The sequence below is a fragment of the Centropristis striata genome, chromosome 8 (genome assembly GCF_030273125.1).
Source record: "Centropristis striata isolate RG_2023a ecotype Rhode Island chromosome 8, C.striata_1.0, whole genome shotgun sequence".
In the NCBI taxonomy this organism is placed as follows: Eukaryota; Metazoa; Chordata; class Actinopteri; order Perciformes; family Serranidae; genus Centropristis; species Centropristis striata.
The window spans coordinates 13367877-13394872 of NC_081524.1; the positions used below are offsets into that span (position 1 = coordinate 13367877).

Here is a 26996-nt window from a genome sequence, read left to right on the forward strand (position 1 = left end):
TTAATGCCAGTGGCACAGAGACTCCCATTTGACCCAGTGCATCCATTTGAGAGCAGTGAGGGAGAACAAGGGCACTATGCTAATGCACTAAACGCAGGAGGAAAAGGAGAAGCTGAGCTAATGCATCAGAAAAAGCACATGAAGGCATGTCATGAAAAGTGCACTTAGGAAGAATCCTAAAATGTCATATATAACAATTACCACACATCTAACCTGCAGCACTTTCACATTAAATTACATAGAGAACAATAATATGTATTTTATATACATACACAATAATATGTGTATGTATATACTTGAAAATATAATGACTAAAGCTGCCTTTTTCCATGACGCTCCTTTTCCATGAACAGTATTCAGTGGAAACGACTGCAAGCAGAGACTTTAAAAGATGACAATAAAAGACTTCCATAAAAATGTATTCACAGTAATATTTCATACATTTTCAAGTGGCAATAAAATGTTCCAAATTTGTAAAACTGTACCTGTTATAAAAACCGCTCTTCCCTGTCTAAAATAAGGCCCTTTAAGTACTTTGTCATGGGACATCATTTTTTATTTTCTTGTGCAGATCAGGGTTCTCTTTGTGGCATCCAAAAGAAAAAATAAATTTAAAAATTACAATTACTTGTAATGAAATTATACTCCAAAATCAAAAAAACTATTTTTCTTACCTGTAGTGCTATTTATCAGTCTAATTATTTTTTGTTGTGAGGTGGAGAAAGACTGACAAATAGCACTACAGGTAAGAGGAAAAATGTGTATAATAATAATATAATAATAATAATATATATATATATATATATATATATATATATATATATATATATATATATATATATATATATATATATAATGCATTCACACATTTTCTGTCTAAAGGGTCCTTTAGATCAGATGAGTTGCAGAAATATTTTTAACTTTAACTAAGTTAATATTGCATGAAAAGGGCTACACCTTATTATCAAGATGTCACAACATTTTGTATATTCAAGCTCAATTTTACGGGGATACTACGGTTTAAAAGTATTTCTTATTTTGTTTAGTCCACGTTGACAGGTCTTTGTGTTGTTTGGAATTCATTTTTGTGCACAAGAAAATGTACAAAATGTCATTTTAAAGCCACTGTTAAGACAATTATACATATTATTGTATGCTGGTTTTATATCTCAACATATATATAGCTGTGAACAAAATGCTACAGAAAATCAGGAGCTGCCGTTTATCTGACATAAAACAAAAATTAAGATCACACCACCGTCTTTAAATCAATGTGGTGTGGTTTAAGGGTTGGAAGAGACAATAACAGTTCAGTTTATCCACCTAGTCCTCAAACCCCAGAAATTCCACATCCATGTCATCACTTGACAGAAAAAGGTCCCAAAGTTTCAGCATGCAGTTGTCGGGAATGTCACTTGGCTTCACACGTCCAACGTGTGTGTCCACTTTCCGTCTCTTGCGTTTATAAACTTTAGCCTTCCTCTGTATTTTCCGGACCGGGGAGATGCTTTGTGAAGGAACGCTCGCTGCTTCAGTTTCTGATTGGATGTTTCCAGTCATTTTGTCAGGCGATATGTTTCCATCCTGAACAGCCTCAAACACTGAGGAATGTTGTTTCTTATCACACTCTTCTTGTTGATTTGTTGTAACATTAAGGCAAGTTGAGGAAGCTTCATTCTTTATTAACATATAATGGAAGTGGGAGTTTTTCATGTCTTGGGTTCTTATTTGGTCCACATTGCTGACCGGGCTAACTCTGGAGGGAATAGAGGGAGGACATTCGCCCCTAGAGGGGGCTGTTTCCATCTTGTGCTGAGGACTTTCAGCCTGCTCAGCTTTTTGAGTGCAAGAAGTCAATGAATTCTGTCTGCACGGTCGTTTACGTGCAAGAGACTTGTGCTTGGATCGGTCTGTGTGAGTGTCAAAGCTCCTCCTCTCCCCCTCTCTTTGATTCAGAGGAGCCAAACCAGTAACTGATCTGGTTTGTCTCGTTTGTCCTGGATAAGAGCCCTCTTGTCCATCGACTGTTCGGTGCTGCTCTTCTTTAATAATCTCTGTGGAATCCACATCTCCCTTGTGTCTTTGCCCAGTTTTTCCATTTGGTCCAGGAACAAAGAGAACAGAGGAAACACTGCACTTTGGTCTGAACAGAATTAAAGAAAACAGAACATGAGTAGAGTGGAATAGAAAGAGATCTGGTGTCAGAAAAACAAATTTAATTTACATTTACATGCATTTCTTTCTCATGTTGATAAAAAAAGTTTTGAAGGAATATGGACAAATTACCTTTTAACTGGAGTATTGATGTGAATAAAATTGCAGTGCAAGTTTGAAACAAGTTTGTCCAAAACCAGGTACTCATCACTCTTGGAGAAAGCCTTGTGACGTTCACTCTTTAGATGCTGAACATAAAGGGGGAAAAAAAAACATAAAACACAAAGTTAAATAAACTCACTAAACACAAAAGGTCTAGATAGAAATTACAGACAAACTTGCAGTTTGTTTAATTTAATTTAATCCTAATTAATTTTTAAAAATGATTGACGTACATTTGGGTCAAAAAAATCACCGTTTGTCAGTAGCCTGGCTAACACCAGACCAAATCTCATTGGAGATTAGGTCTGGACACCTTCAATGCTTTTCTCCGTAGAGGAGGCGTGGTTTACGATCCTCCAGAGCCGTTTATTGGGCGCTTAGAATGTCTATCAAAGCGTCTGTAGGTAGCTCTTAGCCAATCAGATCAGTTATACCAGATGACGTAGTAGAGCAACAGAAATGGATGTTTGTTGTGTGTGTGTCTGTGAGTGTGTTGTTTGCTGCTTTGCTTCTCCAGTTCTCGCTTTCTGCAAGATTATTTATTTTCAACCTTATTCCCCCTCATGTCATTCAGCCACACACATCCACTGATTTTATGGGCAATAAACAAGCTGCTGCGGGCCTCTCGGCGGCTCCGCTGTCCGCGGTAGCGGGGCTATTAGCCGCTAGCGACGCTAATAGCTATTAGCGGCGCTAATAGCCGCTAGTGATGCTAATAGCCCCGCTACCATAACGCCGGTGATCTCAGCGGAGCCGCCGAGAGACCTTTCGCCTTTCAACTTTCGCTCTAAACTATTTAAAACACCATCTGCAGCTATACAGAGTTTTGCGTCTGCAGCAGCCATGTTGGATCCGGAAAGCTTCCAAGTGCCGAGTAGTACGCGTCATCGTCTCACCGTCCCTCCCCGCTCTGTGATTGGATCCCTAAAACAGGGCTACGAAACTGGCTTGGTTGCCAGACCGCCTGGAGGTTCGAAATTAAATTCGAGCGCGCAAGGCAGTCTGGGTATACCCAGGCTAGTTTGTCAGTCTAATTAAAGTCAACCTACTACACAATGGACCATCTACAATAATGTTAATAAAAGATACATATCATTTTGAAATTTTAAATTAACAGTTTGCCCTATACCTTACAGAACATCTCATTCTGTTCCAAGTGTTAATGGCTGAATTATTGTCCAACTAGCATGAACGCATGCAAACAGCATACAAAAATACCAAACAACATCAACAATTAGACATGACAACAACCATACAGAGAGCACATAGTAGTGTATTATAAAAAGTAGGTCTTAAGAAGCAAAATCTGGGGAAACTGATAAGTCATTAGACTGAGTTTTAGAAACAGCTGAATTGAAACCTTATGATCAAAGCTTGTTAAGTAGCTGAGTGCTGCATGGGACAAAGGATGTGAGGCATCTTTAGCTTCACTTCAGCAGTTAAAAGCTAGAACTTGCAGGTTTACCATCTGCTGAGTTAGTCATTTAATATGAATTTATAATAATTACCAAATAACACCAAAATAATGTTGAAACACATTTATAGGCTTTCAAACTTGTGTAGAGTGATCACTACTGAATCACAGCGCAACATCGTAGTGTATCATTAGCTCAGAGCCACATTCATTGCTTTAATCTAAACTACAATGAGGTTACAAATTATGCCATGACCCAAATGAAAATTGTGGTTAATAGAAATATGTTAAGAATGCCCTCTCAATATAGTCTTATAAAAAGGACATAAAAGACAGTTCTGTGACTTTAATGTTAATATTTAAGCCCTTCAGTATAAGACCTAGACCAGTGGTTCCCAACCTTTTTCTTGAGGGACCCACATTTTTACCATTGTAAACTTAGGCGACCCCCCCATTGTCCATTGCTTCTATGAAGCCGAACTCTATATTTAACACATTCATATGTCTGACATGTGCTTTTGCTGAATTGTGATCATTGCTTAAAACCAAGTCAATGTGACTTTCATGGTAACCTCTCTTTTTCTTTTGGAGATATTCAGCATTTTCATCTCCCTGACGCCATTTTTCCATTAGCTCTGTTTCTGTTGTTAGGTGAGGTTACCTCTAGGTGAGGTTACCGCTAGGTGAGGTTACCTCTAGGTGAGGTTACCGCTAGGTGAGGTTACCTCTAGGTGAGGTTACCGCTAGGTGAGGTTACCGCTAGGTGAGGTTACCTGTGTATACTGCAGGAGGGATGTTACACACACCCTTATTCTCGCATTATAGCCTTTATTTTTTAACTTTTCCATAGTGATTTTTTATTTAAATAAATGAATAAACGTTTAATGTAGCCCTTATTTATTTGTTTTTGTCCCACAAATGAATGAAATGCTGACTCATCTATATTTTACACATATTAGATTTATTACATCCCTTAAAATCAAGAGGGCTTCGCGACCCCCCGTGGATCTTTGGCGCCCCCCCTGTTGGGAATCACTGACCTAGAGCATACTGTATATGCAATATGTTGTTTGTGTTTTGGCTTATGTGGCATTATTAAAATAAATTAGTGTTATAGGCATTGTATTGTGTTAACAGTTTTTTTCCTTTACACATGATAACTTACCGTTGTGACGTTCTCATATTTGACCATACAGCACTCGCAGTAGCCGCCTCGTTTCTTGTCTCTCTTCTTCCGGCCGTGTGCTCGCTCTTCACTGGCTGAGGCTTTTGCACCTCTGTTCCCACAGGTTGCACAGATAAAACCAAATTAATGATGAACACAGTCCTGATGGCTGGCTCTGACACTTCACACAGAACTTTAAATTCTACTCAAGGTTTCATAGGATACTGAATGTGTCAGACTTGTTTACAAAAAATGTGTTGAAAACTTTGCAGTCATTTTTGAAAAATAAAGTATTTTAAGCAGTGTGGAAAATGTGTTTAGTTAGTTAGTTTATTTTCCACAGTGAGTTTTTCTTTGATTACACCACATAGTATAAATTAAAAGACATAAAATCGGAGTTGAGTGCAAAGGTTAGTTATTTGAACTTTAGAGCTTTTAAAGCTAGTTGGGATATGTTTAAACTAGTGGTTAAAATATGTTAATTGAAACTTCTTTCTTTGTGAAAGAGTGACATGTTGTGCATCTGCATTAAATAATCCAACATTTAAAAAGACAACATACTTGTGTCCCAGCTGTTTGTTCCCAGGAGGGTTCTTGTCCTCGAGACAGAAGGGGGTACAGGGAGGAAGAGTCTGCAGGTTGAACTCAGGCATGTCTGACATGGTGAGATAGATTGGACGGTAGTGTCTGCAGAAGGAAAAAGAAACCTTCTTTAATCAATACATGAAAAACAAATCAAAGACAGTAGGTGGATGTCAGCACTTATTACCCTTTGATGCACAACATGGTCAAAATGACCCGCATTCATTCACCATGTTATTTAATGCTGCTGTGTGTTTCTGTGCTCTATCTTTTGATATCAACTTATTTTATGATTGAACATTCAAAATATTCTTTAAATATCTTGCTTTTGATAACAACAGATCATTATTTTAATTTTGCTTCTCGTAATTTATAAAGAAAAAAAGTTTTTGTATTATTTCATAGCTAACTACTTGGCTAAGTAGCTTGCTAAGCTAACTACTGAGCCAAGAAGTTAGCTAAGAAGTTAGCTTAACAAGCTACTTAGCAAAAAAATGGATATGGCTCATTTTTCAACCATGTTGTGTAATTAGAGTAGTGACAGAAAAAGGGATTTTATTCAAAAATGAGTAAAGGAAAACATAAAAATTAGGATGTATGATGATCAAAAACAAACTAATTGAGGAAAACCTGGAATAATGAACGATGAATTATTGCAAAGATATAGAACATAAAAACTGCCGGGTCACTTTAGACCCATGTTGTGCATCAAAGGGTTAATCTACTGTCTCTTACCTGCTTGAATCCTCAACCTTTATAAAAGGTTTACTGATCCGGCCCGCTGGAACAAACATCATAGAAAGTAAATTTAATTATGAGGATGTGTTTACAAAAGATAAAAAAAACACTACTTTTACATAAAAAAGACTGGGTAATAACAACAGTGAATGTACCTTTGTACTTCTGGATGCCTTGCTTTGCTGCTGACTCAGCTTTGACCTACAAAACAATGATAAAAAAACAATCAAAAACATTTTATCATGTTAAACCAATAATTTTTAAGATAACAATCCAAACATGTGATTCTTTTTTTTTTTTTTTTTTACAAAGAATGCATTTAAGAATTTTAATATGTAGACTTACACTTGTTTTGTGAGCAGTGGCAGCAGGACACTGGCTGCTGACTATCTTTTTTTTCTTCTGAACATACGCCATTATATCTGCAAGTGGCAAAAAATAAATAAAACCACAGTAAGTGATTACTTACACTACATACTCAGGCAATTTAAATAATGGATGAGGTTATGTAACAAAAGATGATAAAGCCTCTTCAGTGTACCATCTATGTAAAGGATTTTCACACCCCACTCCAGAGCATTTGACAGGATCTTGTTCATTTTCACTCTCTCCTAAAAACAAACAAATGTATATTAGCACAGAAAATAAACGAGGTAGTTAAAGTTCCTTTCCGAGCTCATTAGAGGCGACTTAACAAACCTGCTCTTTCACCACTCTCTCCACCAAAGACTTCCCTCGACTTGGAACAAACTGCAAGGCAAAAATTAAAAAGAAAATCAAAATCTATGGCATATTAACATGTAGTGAAATTATCTAGAAAGAATTTTAACTGGCAAGAAGTGAGAGAAACCTTAAAAACTCTTCACAATGGTTAATAAAACAATGAAACAAAACTCACAGTGTCTGTTTGAGACCTGCTTTTGATGTCCCCATGGCTGCCAGGCCGCTGCTGCTTTGATTGAGGGTGAGGTGAACTCGGGCCGGAGTCTGGGCTGGGGACAGGGGAGTCCTGCCGGAGACAGTGCACATATCGAGCCTCCCTCTTGTTGGATACCAGATATTTAATTTCTTTACTGAAGAACTTCTCAACAATCTGAGTGATAAACAAGAGAAGACAAGATGCGGGTCAACATTTGAAGATGCCCGCTTGTTTTCTAAAAATGGAAGAAATGTAATTTCACATATATGAAAACCAAAGCTTAGGGACTGTTTTGCCACAAATATCGAAAAAAAAAAAATTATACAAGAGTAGGGGTGTGCCATATCGTATCGTTCACGATAATATCGGTATATTTTTTTTATGGTTAAAAAAAAAATGCATATCATGATATTGGCAACATTCCTACTTCTTGATATAGTGGCGTAAGGTTGACACTTACACAACTGACTATACCGAGCTGCCCTCTAAACACGCTGCTGCATTATGCATTTCGTTAGCCACAAGCTAACATTAGTTGTTAAAACAAAGTTGTTTTAATCACAAAAAGCTACTTACTCTGTGTCGCTAAACACATGCAGCTTTTAAAATAAGAGCACGGTGTGTAAACAGAATCCACCACAGAACTTACAAGAAGACTGTCAAAATAAGAGCCTTAAATTAAACATACAAGAACCTTTATTCTCCTTTACAAAATGTCATTAAAATTTGCCCCCGGAACCCCTAAATGGTTAATTTTATTATTTGCTCATACTCAAGAGTCAAGAGTACATTTTTTTGTATTTGGCAACTGTTGAGATTTGCACTTCACACTACATTTTAGATCTTTATTTATTTATACAGACTAAAAAAAAAATCATATTTTTAATCATATATAATCATATATTTTTAAGTATTTGGTAATATCGTCAAGAATATCGTTATCGCAAAAATAGCCTAAAATATCATGATATTCTTTTAGGGCCATATCGCCCACCCCTATACAAGAGCAACTAAAGACAAAATCTATAATCATCAAAGTTCAACAGCTAAATTATGTCAATCAGACTTCATCAAATACAGAGGAGAACGCTGAGTGGGATGATATCAGCAGGGCTGAGAGGGAGAAAATATAACATGATGTGTTGTGAATGACTCTGTAACTTCCTGGATATGTCAAGCTGACAAAGGAGAAATTAAAGTAATCTGAACCCAACTGCACATCTCATAACACAAATGTGTTTTTATCTCACCCCTCCCAGGTCTTTGATGTCACTCTCCAATGTCTCTGCTGTTCTGTTTGAAGGCAGATCCAGGTAAAACACTTTGCCAGCAAAAGGTTTGACTTGAACAGGAGAGGAGACACGCGTCGGCTTTGCTTTGCTCAGCGCTGCCTTGTCACCAGCACTGACACCTTTCCCTGAAAGGGCAATCAGGAAAGTCACAGGATGAGAGAGGGAGATTGACAAATCCACCGGTCAGCTTCAGTGCTTGAATGAGTGGTCACTACTCAGAGTGATCAATCACAAATGAAACCAATCGTATAATTGACTGATTGATCATTAGCAAGTCATTAATCTGGTTAAATAGCAAAATGTTTAATGGTTGCTGTATCTATACAGCAACTATAGAACTATAGAAAGCTTGTTTTGAAATCAATATCAGCTCTGTATTTTTTTAAACATTTTTTAGGGTTGGTCAAATAAGGCAATCGTAAAGACTCTGCATGACTTCGGATAAATACACTTTTTAAGTAGACATAGTTGGGAGTCATATTTTGAATAAATATATAAGTTTTGTGAAAACAGATGCATAACAAGGAAATACAAAATCATCATCTTCACATTACTCAGTTTTGATAGCAATTGTTTTTATGATAAATGTCAGATAACAACGGGATATAGGAAGTCATGATGGTGGCGGTATGTAAAACAGACGTTTTGTAATGATAAAAGAAAACATTTGAAGACATCACCCTGGACTTTACGAAACTTGAAACGATATTTTTCACTATTTCCTGATACTTTATAGAACAAACAATGACACTTTACAGAACAAACGATTAATAGGGAGATTAATCCATAATATAAATTATCGTCACACTGTTAAAATAATCGCCTTAGTAATATTTGGTCAAAATCATCCTCAGTTGATCAGATCATGTGATTTTACCCCTTTAAGATCATCACTTCTTTGACAATTTGCCACATTCATAGGCATCAGATAAGAACCCAGCAAAGAAGAGCTAGAGGGAGATTGTTTAGTTATCAGTTTAGTTTATCAGTGTTTTATTGTTGACACTAATATTGGTAACACTTTAATCTAAGGTGTCTACATAAGAGTGACATGAGCGTGTCATAAACATGACATGGGATGTGTTATGAACATTAATGACACTCTGAAGTAACATTAATGCTCATGATACTTGTCATGTTTCTGACAGGCTTGTGTGACTCTTATGTAGACACCTTCAAAATAAAGTGTTACCATATCTTGCTTAAGTCACAAAGGCATGTTCATAGAATTGCCTAAGTCATTTATTTCTCTGAAGTTACATAATTTACACACAGTGTTATTACTATGCCAATAGCCATCCTTTGTTACATCCTTTTTGAGTGAAACGATCAATAAATGTCATATGTTACACTTTTGGTGTTTTTTGTGTTTCCTGCAAAACTTGAAAAAAACCGTTTGGCGATTATTTTAACAGGATGACGTTATCATTGTTGCAGTCTGTGGTGCATGAGTAATAACAGTATCATCGGTAATGCCAATGCTTACCCTGTGTGTACATATTTTTTTCTTCTTTTTTTATACGTTTTATTGGAGATACTGTTTCATTTTTTGATTATATCTTTGTTTTGTGTGACGTTACGTATTCTCAAAAGCAATCCAAAGTAAATTTTCAAAAACTAGTAGAAAGTAGTAGAAAACAAAAAAACTTTACCTTGCCAGTTGGGTCCCGTATGCCTCTGGGTGCGTTTCGGCTTCATTTTATTCTCTTTCATTGAGGAAGAAATGTTATTATTGTTCTGCTTTTCGAAGTCAACATGCCCCAGGAAGTCCTTGTTTGTCCCCTGTGTGTAAACAAAGAAATTGTTATTTACAAACAGTAGGGCTAAAATGTTGTGGATACTAAAATATGAGCAAAGTAACGTTAGTCTGACATTAAAATAACGTCGGTGCTTAGTTACTGTTGCCGGAAGCAACATTTTAACACATTTATAAATATGTCTTACGGTTTAGTGTCGCTCTCCCCTTTGTCGGACGGCTGCTTTGTCCGACTAACGTTACATTATTTCGTCAGCTAACATTATTCAACAGCACAGTAGCCGATTTATCGCGTTTATGGACATTAATTGTCCATAGAAATGAGGTTTTACTACTATTTATTTGGCTGTAAGAAACTTTGTGTAGTCAACTGCCCTACTAACCGTCCCTTTCCCGCTTTAAATCCAATAGTATAGGAAGTCTATGTTGCCAGGTTTGACACTTTCCGGTCACGTAACTGCTGTCAGATTTAAAAGCACAAGAAAACTCCTTGATTACTGCAGCTGATTAGAGGTTCAATAATAGATGTCTCTTTGATTGATCCACTCATTAATGCTTTGTTCCTCGGCTATAATGATATCACTAAAATAAATGCTCGAATAAATTCATCAGGAGCCTCATGCTGACTGTAACTGTGCCCTCAGCAAATATTTTTGGACAGCGTTATATGGGGATATTGACTGGAGGCAAATTTGGCTAGTTGGGGATGAATTTGTCTTGAATAATAAAGTTAAAGAGATTTCCTTTAAAATAATGCATAAAATATATCCAGCAACAAAAAAAAAACTTATAGAGATTTTAGCTTGATATTGAGTATTCTTGTGTTTTCTGTGGTTTAGAGGAGGAAACAAGTTGCCTTATGTTTTATGACTGTGTATATGCTCGAATATTCTGGAAGGATGTGCAAAATTTTGTCAACAGGAAAACCCTGTGTTTATTTTGGATCTCTGTTTTGGAATTGATGTTTGTCTGATTTTGTGTGTGTTTTTATTTCTGTAACCCCCTGGCAAATACTGTATATATTGTAAATTTAAAAAGGAAACTCCCCGACGGAGACTAACACTAGTTTTGTATTTCCATTAAGTACAGATTTTTGTTTGAGTTTTTAAGTTTCTCTCGTCATCTCCATGCCTACGTGAAAATGAGGAGTTGTGACGGTTTTACGGAAAAGCTTCAAGCCTGGCAACGCAGTAAATAAGTAAATGCACTCTTTGTATTTCAATGTGATGTTTCATCATTACTTCAGACAATAAATAACGTTAATTCATCAAAAATGTATAACAGAAAAATAATAATGTTAATGTAAAAATATATAATTTAAACACTACACGTGTAATATGTTTTTATATTTTGTTACGTGTAATGTGACGTATTCTTCGGAAAACTCCCTGAATGTGCTCCACCGAAATCAATGTTGTGTTATAAATGTTATCATGTAATGTAAACGAAACATCTAGCTAAGGTTACAGCCTCTGGACACACACGTGTTTAAGCTATACCTTCCCCATTGACCTGGAGGACAGCAGTAACCATCGTACTGCCTTCAAACGAAGAAACCTGAGGGGAATGTTTGTGTTTATGGAAGGCTTTGTTAATGCTGAGGCGCTTTGACAGGTAGGAAGTTAACGTTAGCTAAAGTAATTAGCTTATTCGGGCTAGCCAGAGATCGCTTACGAAATGTTACAACACGTGAATTAATTTGTTATAACATGCTATCTACAGTGGTGGAATGTATTTAGGATATGTACTCAAGTACTGCGCATAAGTACAATTTAAATATACTTGTATTTTCCTTGAGTATTTACATTTATGCTGCTTTATAGTTATACAATAAGTTACATCTCAGGGGGTACTATTAATATTGTACTTTTACTCCACTACACCTGTCTAACCGCTTGAGTTTCTGATTATTAATGCTAAATATAAATCAACCAATAAATTATGATATGGTATAATTATGGATCGAGATACCCATCAGTGTATAAAGTGATCATAAATATTACATTAATCATCCAGTAAGATTATAAAATAATTAAATGGATCATCCTGAGTAACGAGTATTTTTACTTTGGGTACTATGTATTTATGCTAATACTTTTGACTTTTACTTCTGTTGTCTGCATTGTCTTGAGGGTAGGACTCAAAAGTACTTTGACCTTTCTTTTAAGAATGTGCAAACAGAACATAAAACATGCTTGAAACAGTTGTTTTTACACTGTAGCATCTCTACAGATACAAGCAAAATACATAATAAGTATCATACAGATTAAAATTGTTATGTTATTTGAACTAAGATATATAGTAATACAATCAGCAATACAGCAGTGGATAAAATTAATAAAACAAAACACCAAATGTGTACGGATTGGTCATTAAGGTGTAACAACGATAAGACATATAAAGCCACTTTAGGTCACAATCATGAATGTGAAATATTCATGGCCAGACATTTATCTAGACATTCATATATATGTAAACGCATAACATTCAGGGATGCAAACTTGTCACCTTTTGGGGAAAATCACTCTTTTCAATCAAGAAAATAGGTAATTTGTGTGATTAGTGCATGAGCTTTGGGTAGGTGGATATGGCAGTATATACAGTGATGTTCATATTTATGTTGATAATTATAATCAATTGATCAAACTGTGCTTCTGTTTTTAAAGTTGACAGAATGAGTGGCCAGAGTTCTCCAGCCGGTAATGGCATTACTCCAATCCAACAGATGGTGGCGTCCTGCTCCGGAGCCATCCTCACATCTTTGTTTGGTGAGATATTAGAAACTCTGACAATCAGCTGTCATGCATAGTTTTTTTTCTTTTTAAATAACTAGACTTGTGCATTTACTTGTTTTAGTTCATGCAACAGTGAATGCAATGAAAGCTCTGTTTCTTTTTTAAAATTTTGGTTAAATTTATCAAGTAGGCCTATGTATCATTTTTGTGTGGTGTTGATGAAGCTCATTGTCAAAATTAATTACAAAAGTTGTTGTTGTTGTTGAGATGGAAATAAAAGGGATGTGAATCACCAGAGGTCCCATGATACAATATTATTGTGATTTTTAATATTCTGCGATATGCTGAGTATTGCATCTAACCATCATACACCATCTTCAAATGGTCTTTAAACTAAGTACCAGAGGCTGCAGTTTCAGGACCGCACTTCTAGGACACTAGTTTTTAGTTTTTACTGCCCCTTTTGTCAGGTGACGTAGTACCTAACCCTAACCCTGATCTGTTACTCTTGATATGAACAGTGTTAAGTGGAGTAGCTGTTGCAAAAAACTTGATTCCTAAATCTCCTCATTCATTCCACTTTGAATTAGCATATAAAATATAAAATATTATTATTTTATTATGTAAAATTATGGAATGGACTAAATGATGAAATAAAGATGTGTAACTCTATGTTAGTTTTCAAGAAGACTTTAAAATCTAAAATTATCAAGGGTTACAATGAAATTTGATTGAATTAGATTTTTCAGTTTAGGCTATCATGTGTTTTGTAACAATGTGAATTATTCAGTTAATGTAATGTATATAATGTATACATGTAGATGGTACAGGAGAGGCAAAAATAAGCCTTGGGACTTCAGCCTATTCCTTTTTCGGTTGCTGTCTGATGGATTCTTTTGTAAAAACATGATTTTATTTTGTCTTTGTTTTGTTTTGTTTCTGTTTTTTGTTGTTGTTGTTTTTTGTTGTTTTTTGTAACCGAAAAAAAAAAATAAAGCATTCATTCATATTAAGGAAGTATAACCATTAAGGTTATGGCTCCCCCTGCTGGCATATGGTAGTGGTGGTTATTGCAATCACCTATAATTAACCATACCTGTGTATATTTTTTTGTGAAAGCTCTAAAATATGCGCTTTTGTGCCAAAAAAATATGCACAGCAATATTAAAAAGTCAAATTGAAATGCTGGCATAATTAACTATTTGTCCAAAAACCTAATGGAGGCTCATGTTAATTTTTCCTTTTTTCAGTTACACCTTTGGATGTCGTGAAAATCAGACTGCAGGCGCAGAAAACCCCCTTCCCCAAAGGTATGGTGAATATGAACTCTGTTGGTCTACAGCCATATTTAACCCATAAGAACCCACGGTGACACGGGTGTAACAAAAACTTTAAATGTTCTAGAATCTCCCATATTCAGCTTTATGCTTCACCTTAACTCATTAAGTCCCTTAGCAAGACTGTGACAAGAAGTGACTTCTCCAAAATGTGGCTGTGACTGGAAACAGAAATGTGAAAAAGTAGCTATTTTTAAAAAAGCTTATTTTTTTGTTACAAGGCTAAGTTTAAACCCATTTAACAATTCTAATCCGTTAATGTCCTGTATTGCATTTAACCTGTTTTGACCATATTTCCTGAACAATTTAATATTAAACAACAAAAGTAACAAAAATATCGCTGTGATGTATATGTCAGAAAAAGGCAAATGTTTCTGTTAGCGGAAAATGTGTGTCTAGTTCATTTATTTTAAAATAAGAAATATCATAAACGCCCAATGAATCGTATAGGTCACATCACTGATCTTTGACATTTAGGGGTAGAATTTTTATTTTCTAAACATCAGAAATGTGTTCTACCACTTGGTCTGTGGTATATCCCCCATAATGTTCCTTTAAGGATAAATATGTCTGGGTTCTTATGGGTTAAAACAGTAAATATTTAATGACCATGTTTTAAAAAAATATCTTTCAGGGAAATGTTTTGTCTACTGCAATGGACTCATGGACCACATCTGTGTGTGTGAAAACGGCAACTCCAAGGCCTGGTACAAAGCCTCCGGTCACTTCAATGGCACACTGGTAACCCTTTCACATATCGTACCATTCACTCCTTACCAAAATAAAATATGAAGTTAGTCAGACAAGAGCCAGAGCACTCCTCATCAACTCCTCATCTCTGCAGGACGCCTTCATCAAAATAGTACGCCACGAAGGAATAAAGGCACTATGGAGCGGTCTGCCTCCAACCCTGTGAGTGTGGACTCTTCTCCTTTATTCCCTTGTTGCCCGTCCTGCTGCCTGCTCCCCTCTTAGCGCTGAGTTATTGAGCAAATGTGGTCGGTGTAAAGTCGTTTAGCCTGTAGCTGATGCACTCATTAAGGGTGCTTCAGTTTGGAGTTGTACCAATTAGTGGCAAACCACCTGAGGTTTTTCCTGAAAGCTGATTACCAAAGATGGATTAATGTTAAGTGTTATCCTAATGGAATTTCCTTTAATAAATCACATTTAATTTATCAGTGTTGTTTTCGTGGTTGACATCCTCCCTGCTTGGAGTCATCTTGATGAACGCATAATGTATGGATCATTTCCGTGTTGTGTTCTATGCAGCTACAGTGGTCTACTTTTTTCTTTTTAAATAACTAGACTTGTGTATTTACTTGTTTTAGTTCATGCAACAGTGAATGGAATGAAAGCTCTGTTTCTTTTTTTTAATTTTGGTTAAATTTATCAAGTAGTATCATTTTTGTGTGGTGCTGATGAAGCTCATTGTCAAAATTAATTAGAAAGTTGTTGTTGAGATGGAAATAAAAGGGATGTGAATCACCAGAGGTCCCATGATACAATATTATTGTGATTTTTAATATTCTGAGTATTGCATCTAACCATCATACACCATCCTTTAATAAATCACATTTAATTTATCAGTGTTGTTTTCGTGGTTGACATCCTCCCTGCTTGGAGTCATCTTGATGAACGTATAATACAGGGGTGGCCAACCTGTGGCTCCAGAGCCTCATGTGGCTCTTTAGGCCGCCTGCAGGGGCTCCCCGTGGCTGAGACAAAAAAAAATTATATACATATTTATACATTAAAATGTTAATTTATCAATGGTGTAGACCAAAAGCTATTTGTATTCATCAATTGTAAAATTGTATAGCCTTTTTACAGCATGTTAAAAAAAGTTTTGACATCTCAGTCAACTAAAATGTGCTTCATAGCTTACGAAAGTCTCCAGCCTGGCGCCTTAACCTTTAAGTTTTGCCAACTTTGAGTTTAGTTTTGAGTTCTCCGAGATAGACTAGTTTTGAAAATCATATTAATAAATGCTCAATATTAATATTAATAATGTTGGAAGGCTAATTTAGACTTATTAGGCTGTTTAATTTTCATTTTAGGCTCAATATAAGGTTTGTGGCTCCATTCTGCAATTTTTCTCTTTTTTTTTGGTCAACAGTGGCTCTTTAGTTAGTAAAGGTTGCCCCCCCCGGTATAATATATGGATCATTTCCGTGTTGTGTTCTATGCAGCGTGATGGCGGTTCCAGCTACAGTGATCTACTTCACGTGCTACGACCAGCTGTGTGCGGCGCTGAGGGTCAGGATGGGAGAGCGCGCTCAGGAGGCTCCTCTGCTGGCCGGAGCTATCGCTAGAGGTGAGCTGACTGCTGTCACAGCCAAGGTTATAATTATAATAGTTTTGGATTTTTCATTAGTTTTAGTTTTAATTTCGTTGTCATTTTTTGTTTTTAAATTCAGTTAGTTTTAATTAGTTTTCAGAGTGAGTTTGCTAGTTTTAATTAGTTTTTATTTTTTGGAAAATGCTTAGTTTTAGTTTAGTTTTTATTAGTTTTCGTGTTAGTTTTAGTTTTTTTGTAATGGGGTATTTGGCAAGGCAAGGCAAGTTTATTTGTATAGCACAATTCAACACAAGGTAATTCAAAGTGCTTTACATACACATTAAAAACAGCAAGACACAATTGAAAACAGTAAAAACAGTCAATTAAAACAGGGAAATAGAAATAAAAATATAAATAGGATAAAATAAGATACAGCAGGATAAAAAAAAATAGATAAAATAATAAAAAGCACAAGTCAAACATTGTGTAGTTAAAAAGTAAGGGCAGTAGAGTAGAGCAGATAAGTGTTAAAGAGTACGTTTCAGTAAACAATAGTGTTTTCATTTTTTGTTCAGTTTTAGATTCAGAAAGGTCACGATAAATTTTGCTTTTATTTCCTTTATCTGATCCATCTCAGCCCCAATACGTTTATTAAATCATAAAACCAGATAGATGAAATAGATTTCATATCAACCAAAAAGGTTTACGTATGAAAAAAGTTGACAAAAATGAAAACTAAGGACATTTTCACTATAATTTTAGTTAGTTTTAGTTAGTTTTGTAACCGCACAACACAGTTTCAGTTAGTTATCGTTTTTTTTTAAAACTCTCATTTTTATTTTTATTTCAGTTAACGAAAATGTTTTTTCAATTCTAGTTTTCGTTATTTCGTTAGTTTTCGTTAACTATAATAACCTTGGTCACAGTAAGAGAACAGCACTGACTCCAGCTGCCGTACACACTTTAACATCAATTACTGCTCATCATCTGCATTCAGTTTTTGTTCAGAGAATCAGTCATGTCTCTTTGACGAGAAATTTCTGTGTGAAAAGGCATCTTTTGAGTCATTAGAGTTTCTTTCAGCATGATTAACTTATTGCAGCATTTTAATAATGGTTGTAGTGTAATATCCAGATTAATCTTTGAGGGCAGCCATCCGTCCTTTCTGCCCTACAGCCGCGAGCCTCGGTAATTTCATCCACCGCTAGATTTCATTTTGATGATGTAGTGTGACACGTTGTGACCCATCTCGGTTCGTTTTTAATAAAGGCCTGTGAGCAATTATTAAAAATAGATTTCTAAAAAGCACAGTTGATGAGGAAGACCGCTTTTGCTTGAGAATAATTCATAAAGCGATACACTACTCTTAAAATATGCCAAATTATCTTCTGCATTTTACTGGTTTTTCACTGTAACTTTATGATTTTTGATTATGATTATGTGTTTTTAATCCAGACTTTCTTTATTGTTTTTTTTCTTTCTTTACAAACAGTCAGGATCTCAGTTCTTACAAAAGACAATGGTTCCAAAACAAGCTTAAGATCCAGTTATTATGGACATATCAGCCCAGATGTAATCACCCACCCACCCTGAACTACACAGATTCAATCCATTCATACTCACGACATACAGTACAGGCCAAAAGTTTGGACACACCTTCTCATTCAATGTTTTTCCTTTATTTTCATGACTATTGACATTGTAGATTCATCAAAACTATTAATGAACACATGTGGAATTATGTACTTAACAAAAAAGTGTGAAATAACTGAAAACATGTCTTATATTCTAGTAAGCAAAGGGTGGCTACTTTGAGGAATCTAAAATACAAGACATGTTTTCAGTTATTTCACACTTTTTTTGTGAAGTACATAATTCCATATGTGTTCATTCATAGTTTTGATGAATTTACAATGTCAATAGTCATGAAAATAAAGAAAACGCATTGAATGAGAAGGTGTGTCCAAACTTTTGGCCTGTACTGTACATGTGCAAGGCACAGGTTACAAACAAGGGAACAGAAAGCAAAGAGACATAATACTAAGGAAAGATACACATACATAGCCATTAAAAGATGTGTTTTTAAGCCTTTCTCTGTTTCCTGCGTGTCAGTGGGTTCAGCGACGGTGATCAGCCCTCTGGAGTTGATCCGTACCAAGCTGCAGTCTCAGAAACAGTCGTACAGCGAGCTGACTGAGCTCATCCGCTCCGCCGTGCAGACTGAAGGCTGGCGGTCCCTGTGGCGAGGTCTGGGGCCCACGCTCTTCAGAGATGTGCCCTTCTCAGCCATGTACTGGTATAACTATGAGAGGAGCAAAGCCCGGCTGTGTGACTGGTACAACACCAGAGAACCCACCTTCACCATCACCTTCATCTCCGGAGCGGCGTCTGGCTCTGTGAGTGCACCTCACGTCCTCTGAAAGAGCTCCGCATTCAGCTTTCACAGAAAATATCACAGTTCAGAACAATAATCGGTAACGCTTTCTATTAAGGTCCTTGTAATAACCATTAATTAACAAGTAATAAGGCCCTTGTAAGTCCTTACAAGATGCTTATTAACATTATTGTGTGTTTATAAGCTTATATAAGTGTTAATAATGGCATTACAAACACCCATGACCCACCTATTATGTCTTTGCCATGCCTTTATTAGGGCCCGAGCAGGCAACGACCTGCGAGGTCCCTATTGTATTTGTAATGATTATTTATTTTTAGTATTTTTATTATTCTCATAACAAAATGATCGCATTTTTCACTGCCTGAACATACCCCAAAACTCATGAAACTCTAAATATAAGTCACACCTGGCGAAAATTTTTATAATATATTGTCATCCTGAATTTTCACCACTAGGTGGCGCTACAATAAAGGAAAGTGCGTTTTGGCTAATAACTCCCACATACTTTATCGCACATTCAAAAAACTTATATTTAATCTTATTTTGTTTGCTTATTGATATTAAAATATACTTTATTGCTCATCTATTATAAGTTAACTATAAGTTAACTATGCTTTTTGCAACTACCGGATCTAAAGCGAGAACAATGCCTTATTACTTGTTAATTAATGGTTATTAAGGACCTTATTATAAAGCCTTACCCAATAATCTTCTTTTTCCTTCAGTTTGCCTCCATTGTAACATTACCTTTTGATGTCGTCAAAACGAGAAGGCAGGTGGAGCTGGGAGAGCTACAAGCAAAGAACTGTAATTATGGCCTTCGTTCTTTGTTGTTGTTGTTGTTGTTGTATTATTACAAATGTGTAGAATAAACATATAACTATTATAATTCCTTTTCATACATTTAAATTCCTTTAATGTAATTCAATTTAAGATTGAAATATAGGATTTATCTTCAATGTGGGGAGACAGCAAGCTAGCAAGTTTACTGATGGAGAAATTAACTTTGGCTTTAAACAAAATAATTAATTCATTAAAAAAATGTTAAACAAAAAAGTAGGAATGGAAATAGAATAATTAAAACTCTTCATTTAGCTGAATGGAGCTACATCCCACGTGGTAACAGCAGGCTAGCAAAAGGAAGTAGCAGGCGTTAAGAATTTATAAACTGTGTACTTGACTTCTGAAACATAAAAAAATAATAATTAAAAAAATATGTATATATATTATTTTATTTTTTTTAATTATTATTATTATTTTATTTTTTTTATTATTTATTTATTTAATATTTTTTATATATTTACTATGGTATTATAAGCAAAACAAAGATGAAAGGACAGGTGCATCTCAATAAATTAGAATATCATGGAAAAGTCAAGTCATATAGATGGACATACTTTTCAGTGGCCAACATTTTAAAATTGGTCTTTTGTCACATAAAAAATTTTTTGAGACACTGAATTTTAGGTCTTCATTAAATGTAAGACATAATCATTATGAAATGTTTCATTCTGTGTGTAATGGATCTATACAATGTGTTATTTCCACTTTTTTAATTGAATGACTGACATAAATAAGCTTTGATGATATTCTGATGTATTGAGATGCTCCTGTATGTGGTGCTTTGACAGTGCAGCAGTGGATGCAGAGGGTTGTATTATCTGTACATGACCATGTCAATACGTGAATAAGTTTAATATTAAAAGGTGTGATTTTTAGGTTGAAATTGTGCAACAAAAATGTAAACATCCCAAGTTTTACTTTGCTTTTTAAAAACTTTGCTATAATTTTCAGGAAATCCATTATAAATCTTTCAATCTTTGCAGCCCAGTATGATTTGATTAAACCACACACAAACATTTGGAACATGGCAGGTGGTGCTGATTGATAGAAAAAGGTTGTTTTTTATTACTGAAACTATGTCATAAACTGATGTCTTTTGTCTTAACAGTGTCACATCAGGTTTCCTCCTCCACCTTCAGCGTAATGAGCAGGATTGTGGCGCGGGACGGCTTCGGTGGACTGTTTGTAGGTCTGTGATGTTTTGTGAATCGTTATATCGTATTATTAAAAACCTATTTATTCTCCTTGGCGTTCAGTCCTAGCTAGGCAAGAATCCTTGGCTTTCTTTTTTACCTTTTTACCCTTTTATTTGTCTTTTGTATCTCTAACTCTGTTTTGGATTGAATTTTTATTACTATTTTATTCTATTGTTTTACTGTTTTTAGTATTTTATTCTTTTTATTGTTTTTATTTATACCCAGTTGTGTATGATTTATTCTATTTTAATAACTGTACACCACTTTGGTCAACTGAGGTTGTTTTTAAATGTGCTCTATAAATAAACTTTGACTTGACTTGACTTGACTATAGTTAAATCCAACTATATGGCATGTAATAATAACTCCTCTCATGTTTCCTTTCTGCCAGGTTTCCTCCCGAGGTTGGTCAAAGTGGCCCCGGCCTGCGCCATCATGATCAGCACGTATGAGATTGGAAAAGCATTTTTCCGCAAACACAATCAGGAGAGGACACTGGGCCAGCTGCAGACCAGTAACACCTGAATTTACCCAAAAAGCTGAACGTATTTCAGTCAGTGTGACTCATTTTCAGTTGATTTGGTTTCGTAAAGCAAACTCAACATAGTAAGTAACCGAATCAACTGAAAAATGAGTCAGACTAACTGAAATCAACTTATTTGGTAAACAGGCCTGTTGAGAGAAAAGGAACATGTTGCCAAAAAGACAAACAGAAATGGAAGAGAAAAAGGAATGAACTGCTTGATCCATTTCTGAATGACAAGATTTATATGAAGTTATTTTTATTAGTATTTCTCATTTAATATTCTATGATTCTACGTTCACTACAGTTCCTGTGCGCACAACTGAAAATAGATCATGTTTAGTCGACTTAGTGATCAAATCAAACGCACATTTTTGATGCATTTAACAGCCAGCAGATGGCAGCCACACATCTGTTAATAAAATGATTTTCCAGTTCTCGCTGGGATAGTGTGCACTGTGCCTGAAGTCCTGATGTTAGAGAGAAGATTTATCTCCATTTTATTCCTCCGTGAGTCACCGTGATTCAGTGTTTCCTCCCCCGACACACAGATCTCCATGTTTTTGCACTTTCAACCAGTCCCCTCTAACCTGTGAATATGTGTGTGTGTGTGTGTGTGACAGAGAGACGGACACACAAAAGCCAAAATTGTGCCGATGTAAAGCTCTGAGAGTGTTTTTGGATTATTTTCTAGTTTGAAAAGAGACTGCGGTAGACAACTGTGATTATATGTAAACTTTATGAAAGTGTGACGTCTCAACTGTTGAATATACAGTACAGGCCAAAAGTTTGGACACACACCTTCTCATTCAATGCGTTTCCTTTATTTTCATGACTATTTACATTTTAGATTCATCAAAACTATTAATGAACACATGTGGAATTATGTACTTAACAAAAAAGTGTGAAATAACTGAAAACATGTCTTATATTCTAGTAAGCAAAGGGTGGCTACTTTGAGGAATCTAAAATACAAGACATGTTTTCAGTTATTTCACACTTTTTTTGTTAAGTGCATAATTCCATATGTGTTCATTCATAGTTTTGATGCCTTCAGTGAGAATCTACAATGTAAATAGTCATGAAAATAAAGAAAAACGCATTGAATGAGAAGGTGTTTGTCCAAACTTTTGGCCTGTACTGTACATACCTGATTTTATTTGGAAATTATTTTTATTAAAGCTTTATCACCACACCTGTTCGTTGCTGATAAGAAATTGTTGCCATCAGATCCTCACTGTTTAAGTAAGTGGAGTTTATTCAAAATGAAGGATAAAAAGGCAAACAAATCCAATAAACATCTGCTGTGTGTCTGTGCAAATGACTGCTGGAGCGAGCTAAAGGCAAAGTCACGAGTTCAGTGTTAAAGTTCACGGCTAGCCACCAATAACACAAATTACATTTTACTGATATTCTGCAAATCCATTTTTTTCTCATTCCTAAAAATATCTGTTGCAAGATGGACCACTGGGTCCAAAACACAAATCGATCAGTTTGTGGTAACTAGCCAATAAAGTACTGCATTTGAATAGTTAAAGGGCATAAGAAGAAGAGTCTGTGTCTGATACATTACAGTAAACCCAGAAGTGGAGAGTGAATATTAGTTTTAGGGATCAGTACCTGAGAACGAAACCGTGTGACACTGCATTATGCACGACACTGACAACATTACACTGATCAAAGAAAAAAAGTTCAAGAACATTTACACCTCAGAACAAAAGTGAGACGACATTATTCAAACTTTTGGTAACAGAATCTGATAAAAGTGGAGGTACATTCATCACAAACAAAGAGATTACTAGATTAAAAAGAATTATAAATTCAGTGCTGCACAGAAGATAAAAGACAATTTCAACTGCAGGAAATGATTCGTAGTGACGAGACTAAACAATGACCCAGGCTTTCATTATTGTGTGTTTTCTCAGATCTTTCTCTGATCTACCGTCGGTATTTTCAGCATGCTATGATCTCCGGGGAAACCTTTCAATTCTTACATCAACTGTCTATTTTAATTTCATTCCTATCAATGGAAAAAAGAAACAGATGCTCCACGGATAAAAACACCAACAGAAGAATTTATACTCATATTGATGAAGTAACAGCAGGTTTGAATGGTACATTAATTTGTTTTGGTGGAGCTGCTCCTGACTTTTAAAGGGACAGTTCACCCCAAAAATCAGAAACATATTTTTCCACTTAACCCTTTATCGGGTATCTTATTTTTTTCTAACTTCAGCAGATATCTAAAATAAAAAATATTTAGAGAAAAAAGTTGCAAATTTACTAGATTAAAGTGGCAAATCTACAAGAAAAAAAGTCGCCAATTTAAGAGATTTAAAGTGGCAAATCTGCGTGGAAAAAAAGCAACTTTTTCTGGCAGATTCACCTCTTTAAATCTCATAAATATGCAAAAAAAATCTCGTAGATTTGCCGCTTTAATCTTGTAAATTTATTTCTCAAAATATTATCCCCCTCTCCGGGTCCATATGTGTTTTTACACATTTCACAGTCCACATTCTGGCTGTATGTAATATCCTCCAAATTTGAAATTTGCAAGTATTTCAATGAGTGCCCTATTAAGGGTTAACCTGCAGCTCTATTCATCAGTCTAGATTGTTTTGGTGTGAGTTGCAGTGTTGACGCTTAATGGTAGAACTATTACACTATTATAACATATATGATAAATGTTCATTCAGAAAAGTAATTTTCATGTTAAGTTAGTGTAAAATGCTGTTTTCAGCCTCTCAGTTATGGGAATTTCCTTTTTCTGTGTTATGACATATTAATCTTTCTAGCTTTGGGTTCTGGACTGACAAAACGACATAAAAAAACATCACCTTGGACTTTAAGATGGACATTGTTCACCATTTTCTGACATTTTATAAAACAATTAACTGAGAAAGTTTTAATAGATAAGGAAAATAATCTTTAGTTGCATCCTTAATGGCGATATCAGCCACAAAGAAATATGCTATAAAGAAAATAGTTCCTACATGAAACTGCTGATAACAAGGTCTGTGGCTTATCCTTAGTAACAAGCTCATGATTTTGGAAAGAGACATGACTGTTTTGTTTTTCAAATTCAGTTTCTGTTGGCAGTTTGAGCATCACAAGCAAAGTGCCTTACAGATCCATTATATTCAAGAGAAAGAGAGCAATCTACTGCAATCTGTGCATAATAAAATTACTTTAATGAGTCAGTGATAATCAAAAGTGGTGCTGATTATGTTTATTTCTATCAATCAATTATTGCAGCTCTAATCTCCAACTCCTCAACCCACACTAAAAACAATCTAGACTGATAAATGGCACTACTAAGTATGAAGAAAAATATGATTTTTTTGATTTGTGGGTGTACTGTCCCTTTAAGAGAGAACATGCTACACCAGATTCTGAACTTACAAACCTGACCTCCATCTGTTGAAGCTCCACATACAGATCATAAAGGTCTACAAATCAATATCACCTACATTTAGAAAGTTCCTGGATTGGGACTGGATTGTCTGGCCCTGGTGGAGATTTTTTTTTCTTTTTCTTCTCCGTTCATTATGAAGGAGTGAAGCCCGGGCTGCTGATCTCTGTTGCAGGACTGGCCAAACACTCGCTGGACTTCAGGCTGGCCAGAGACTTGTAGCTGGCGACGGAGGTCAGGGAGCCGCACAGACCTCTTAGAGAAGGAGTCTCCTCTTTACCTGAGTGACCAAATATAAACTATCAGTACTCACATCAGAGTGGAGCCCCCCCTCCTGCTGGACAACGCCCTACTTAGATTAGATTAGATTAGATTTTTATTTGTCATTGCACAGAAATACAACGAAATTCAATGCACTCAGGTACTGGACTCATAAAAAAAGCATAATAAATAGTAAATAACAAGATACATTCTTATCATCTCATCTCAATAAATAGTAAATAGAAAAGATACATTCTCATTCTCTCAGCACTTAGTATATTCATGTCATTCATTCACTGTACCATCAACTTAGTGCCATTGTATGCATTAAAACAGTACTGTAATTATATAAATATATAAATAATATAATAAAAGTGCCTTCTGTTAGTTGTCACAGTAAGTGTACTGTAAAAAAAATTATTTAATATATATATATAGGATATACATACAAGCCATCACTGTAATTTTAGCGTTCATTTTTGTAAAAATACTTTTTCTCACTGTTAAATGTAATTAACACCATATCTATAACAAATATATACTGTAATATTATTATAATGGTAAAATCTTTCATTTACGCAGCATTTATAAAGTATTTTCTTGTCAATTATATGGCAAAACAGTTTCTTTTGATGGAAAAGCTTTTATTTAAACAGTAAAAGATGGAATAAAATGGCAATCTGAAACATGAAATCAACAGTGCCAATATATTTTTACCGTAATATAAAAAAAGTTCTACCGTATTTATTATGGTAAAGTTCTGGCAACCACAGCTGTCTGTTTTTTTTTGCTGTCGGACCAGTGAGTTTGTTTTCAGGTCTGAGTTGAGTCTGGTGATAGCTGCGGGATAGAAACTGTTCATGAATCTTGTGGTGCGTGTTCTGATGGACCTGTAGCGTTTCCCTGAGGGCAGCAGTTCAAACAGATGACTTAGAAAGGTGGACGTACCTTGTTGGGGCCAGTGCGTGCCGGCCGGCCTGGCCTCCAGGCTCAGTGTTTGTGACGGTTCAAGAGACGTCTGGGAGAGACTCATGTCTGCAGACAGCTGCTCCAGACTCTGAAAACTCTTCCTGCAGTGAGAGGACAGAGCATCAGTAAAGAGCAAACACAACTAATGCTCAACATGGAGTCAACAGATAGTCAACCAACAAACATTATCATAAATTACTCATTGTTTAACCCAGTGGCAGTTCTAGACTAATTTTACTGTGGGGGCCAAGCAGGGGCCAGTGTTTAATCAGAGGGGCACATTAAAAAACTAAGCAAAAGATTATATTTAGGCATTTATAACCTTTATTTTAGCTCATTTAAAAATCTCATTTAACCCATAAGAACCCAGACCCAGTTATCCTTAAAGGATGTGTTCTATAAGTGGACCACATAGAACACATTTCTGATGTTTTAAAAAAAAAAATACTACCCCTAAATGTCAAATTTCTGTGATATGACATATACGTTACAATGGGCGTTAATGGTATTTATGTTTATGATATTTCTTATTTTAAAATAGAAAAAAAACTAGACACATTTTCTGCTTACAGAGACACAAATTTGCCCTTTTTTTTTGCATCTCCATAACATTTATCAAAATTGTGACTTAATTTGTTCAGGAAATATGGTCAGAACAAGTTAAATGCAAAACAGGACACAATTATTAATGGATTAGAATTGTTAAATGGGTTTAAACTTAGCCTAGTAACAAAAAATAAGCTTTTAAAATTAGCTACTTTTACATATTTCTGTTCCCAGCCACACAGTATACGTCTCTTAGGGATTTAATGAGTTAAGGTGAAGCATAAAGCTGAATATGGGAGATTCTAGAAGATTTAAA

General features: G+C 35.5%; 3 protein-coding genes across 3 annotated transcripts in view; 1 reads left to right on the plus strand and 2 right to left on the minus strand.

The window, feature by feature from the left end:
• Nucleotides 1-824: 824 nt before the first annotated feature.
• Nucleotides 825-10568, minus strand: dbf4 (DBF4 zinc finger). The gene is made up of 13 exons (XM_059339565.1): nucleotides 10371-10568; nucleotides 10079-10208; nucleotides 8385-8551; nucleotides 7114-7308; nucleotides 6915-6965; nucleotides 6757-6826; nucleotides 6561-6637; nucleotides 6371-6416; nucleotides 6213-6258; nucleotides 5457-5582; nucleotides 4896-5007; nucleotides 2287-2402; nucleotides 825-2143 (listed from the first exon to the last, which is right to left on the minus strand). The coding sequence occupies exons 2-13, from the start codon at nucleotides 10137-10139 to the stop codon at nucleotides 1324-1326; spliced, it is 1887 nt and encodes a 628-aa protein (XP_059195548.1). The 5' UTR covers nucleotides 10140-10208; nucleotides 10371-10568; the 3' UTR covers nucleotides 825-1323.
• Nucleotides 10569-11602: 1034 nt separating this feature from the next.
• On the plus strand, nucleotides 11603-22781 carry slc25a40 (solute carrier family 25 member 40). Its single transcript, XM_059339566.1, has 10 exons — nucleotides 11603-11796; nucleotides 12849-12950; nucleotides 14168-14227; nucleotides 14889-14995; nucleotides 15099-15166; nucleotides 16444-16568; nucleotides 18645-18928; nucleotides 19656-19737; nucleotides 20882-20962; nucleotides 21361-22781. Exons 2-10 carry the CDS (start codon nucleotides 12857-12859, stop codon nucleotides 21492-21494), a joined length of 1035 nt encoding a protein of 344 aa, XP_059195549.1. The 5' UTR covers nucleotides 11603-11796; nucleotides 12849-12856; the 3' UTR covers nucleotides 21495-22781.
• Nucleotides 22782-24538: 1757 nt separating this feature from the next.
• rundc3b (RUN domain containing 3b) overlaps nucleotides 24539-26996 on the minus strand; it is a 28439-nt gene continuing 25981 nt past the window's right edge. Inside the window, exons 10-11 of the mRNA XM_059339872.1 lie at nucleotides 26114-26235; nucleotides 24539-25184 (exon numbers count right to left, since the gene is read on the minus strand). Coding sequence (XP_059195855.1) covers nucleotides 25039-25184; nucleotides 26114-26235 — 268 coding nt within the window. The 3' untranslated portion in view covers nucleotides 24539-25038. The remainder of the gene's footprint in view (nucleotides 25185-26113; nucleotides 26236-26996) is intronic.

Coding starts and splice junctions, on each gene's coding strand:
- slc25a40 (XM_059339566.1), top strand. CDS start 12,857: ATGAGTGGCCAGAGTTCTCCAGCCGGTAATGGCATTACTCCAATCCAA. Junction 14,996..15,098: donor GTCACTTCAATGGCACACTG/GTAACCCTTTCA, acceptor TCATCTCTGCAG/GACGCCTTCATCAAAATAGT. Junction 19,738..20,881: donor AGAGCTACAAGCAAAGAACT/GTAATTATGGCC, acceptor TTGTCTTAACAG/TGTCACATCAGGTTTCCTCC.
- dbf4 (XM_059339565.1), bottom strand. CDS start 10,139: ATGAAAGAGAATAAAATGAAGCCGAAACGCACCCAGAGGCATACGGGA. Junction 6,638..6,756: donor GAAAATCCTTTACATAGATG/GTACACTGAAGA, acceptor TGCCACTTGCAG/ATATAATGGCGTATGTTCAG. Junction 5,583..6,212: donor AAGGTTGAGGATTCAAGCAG/GTAAGAGACAGT, acceptor TTCCTTCTGCAG/ACACTACCGTCCAATCTATC.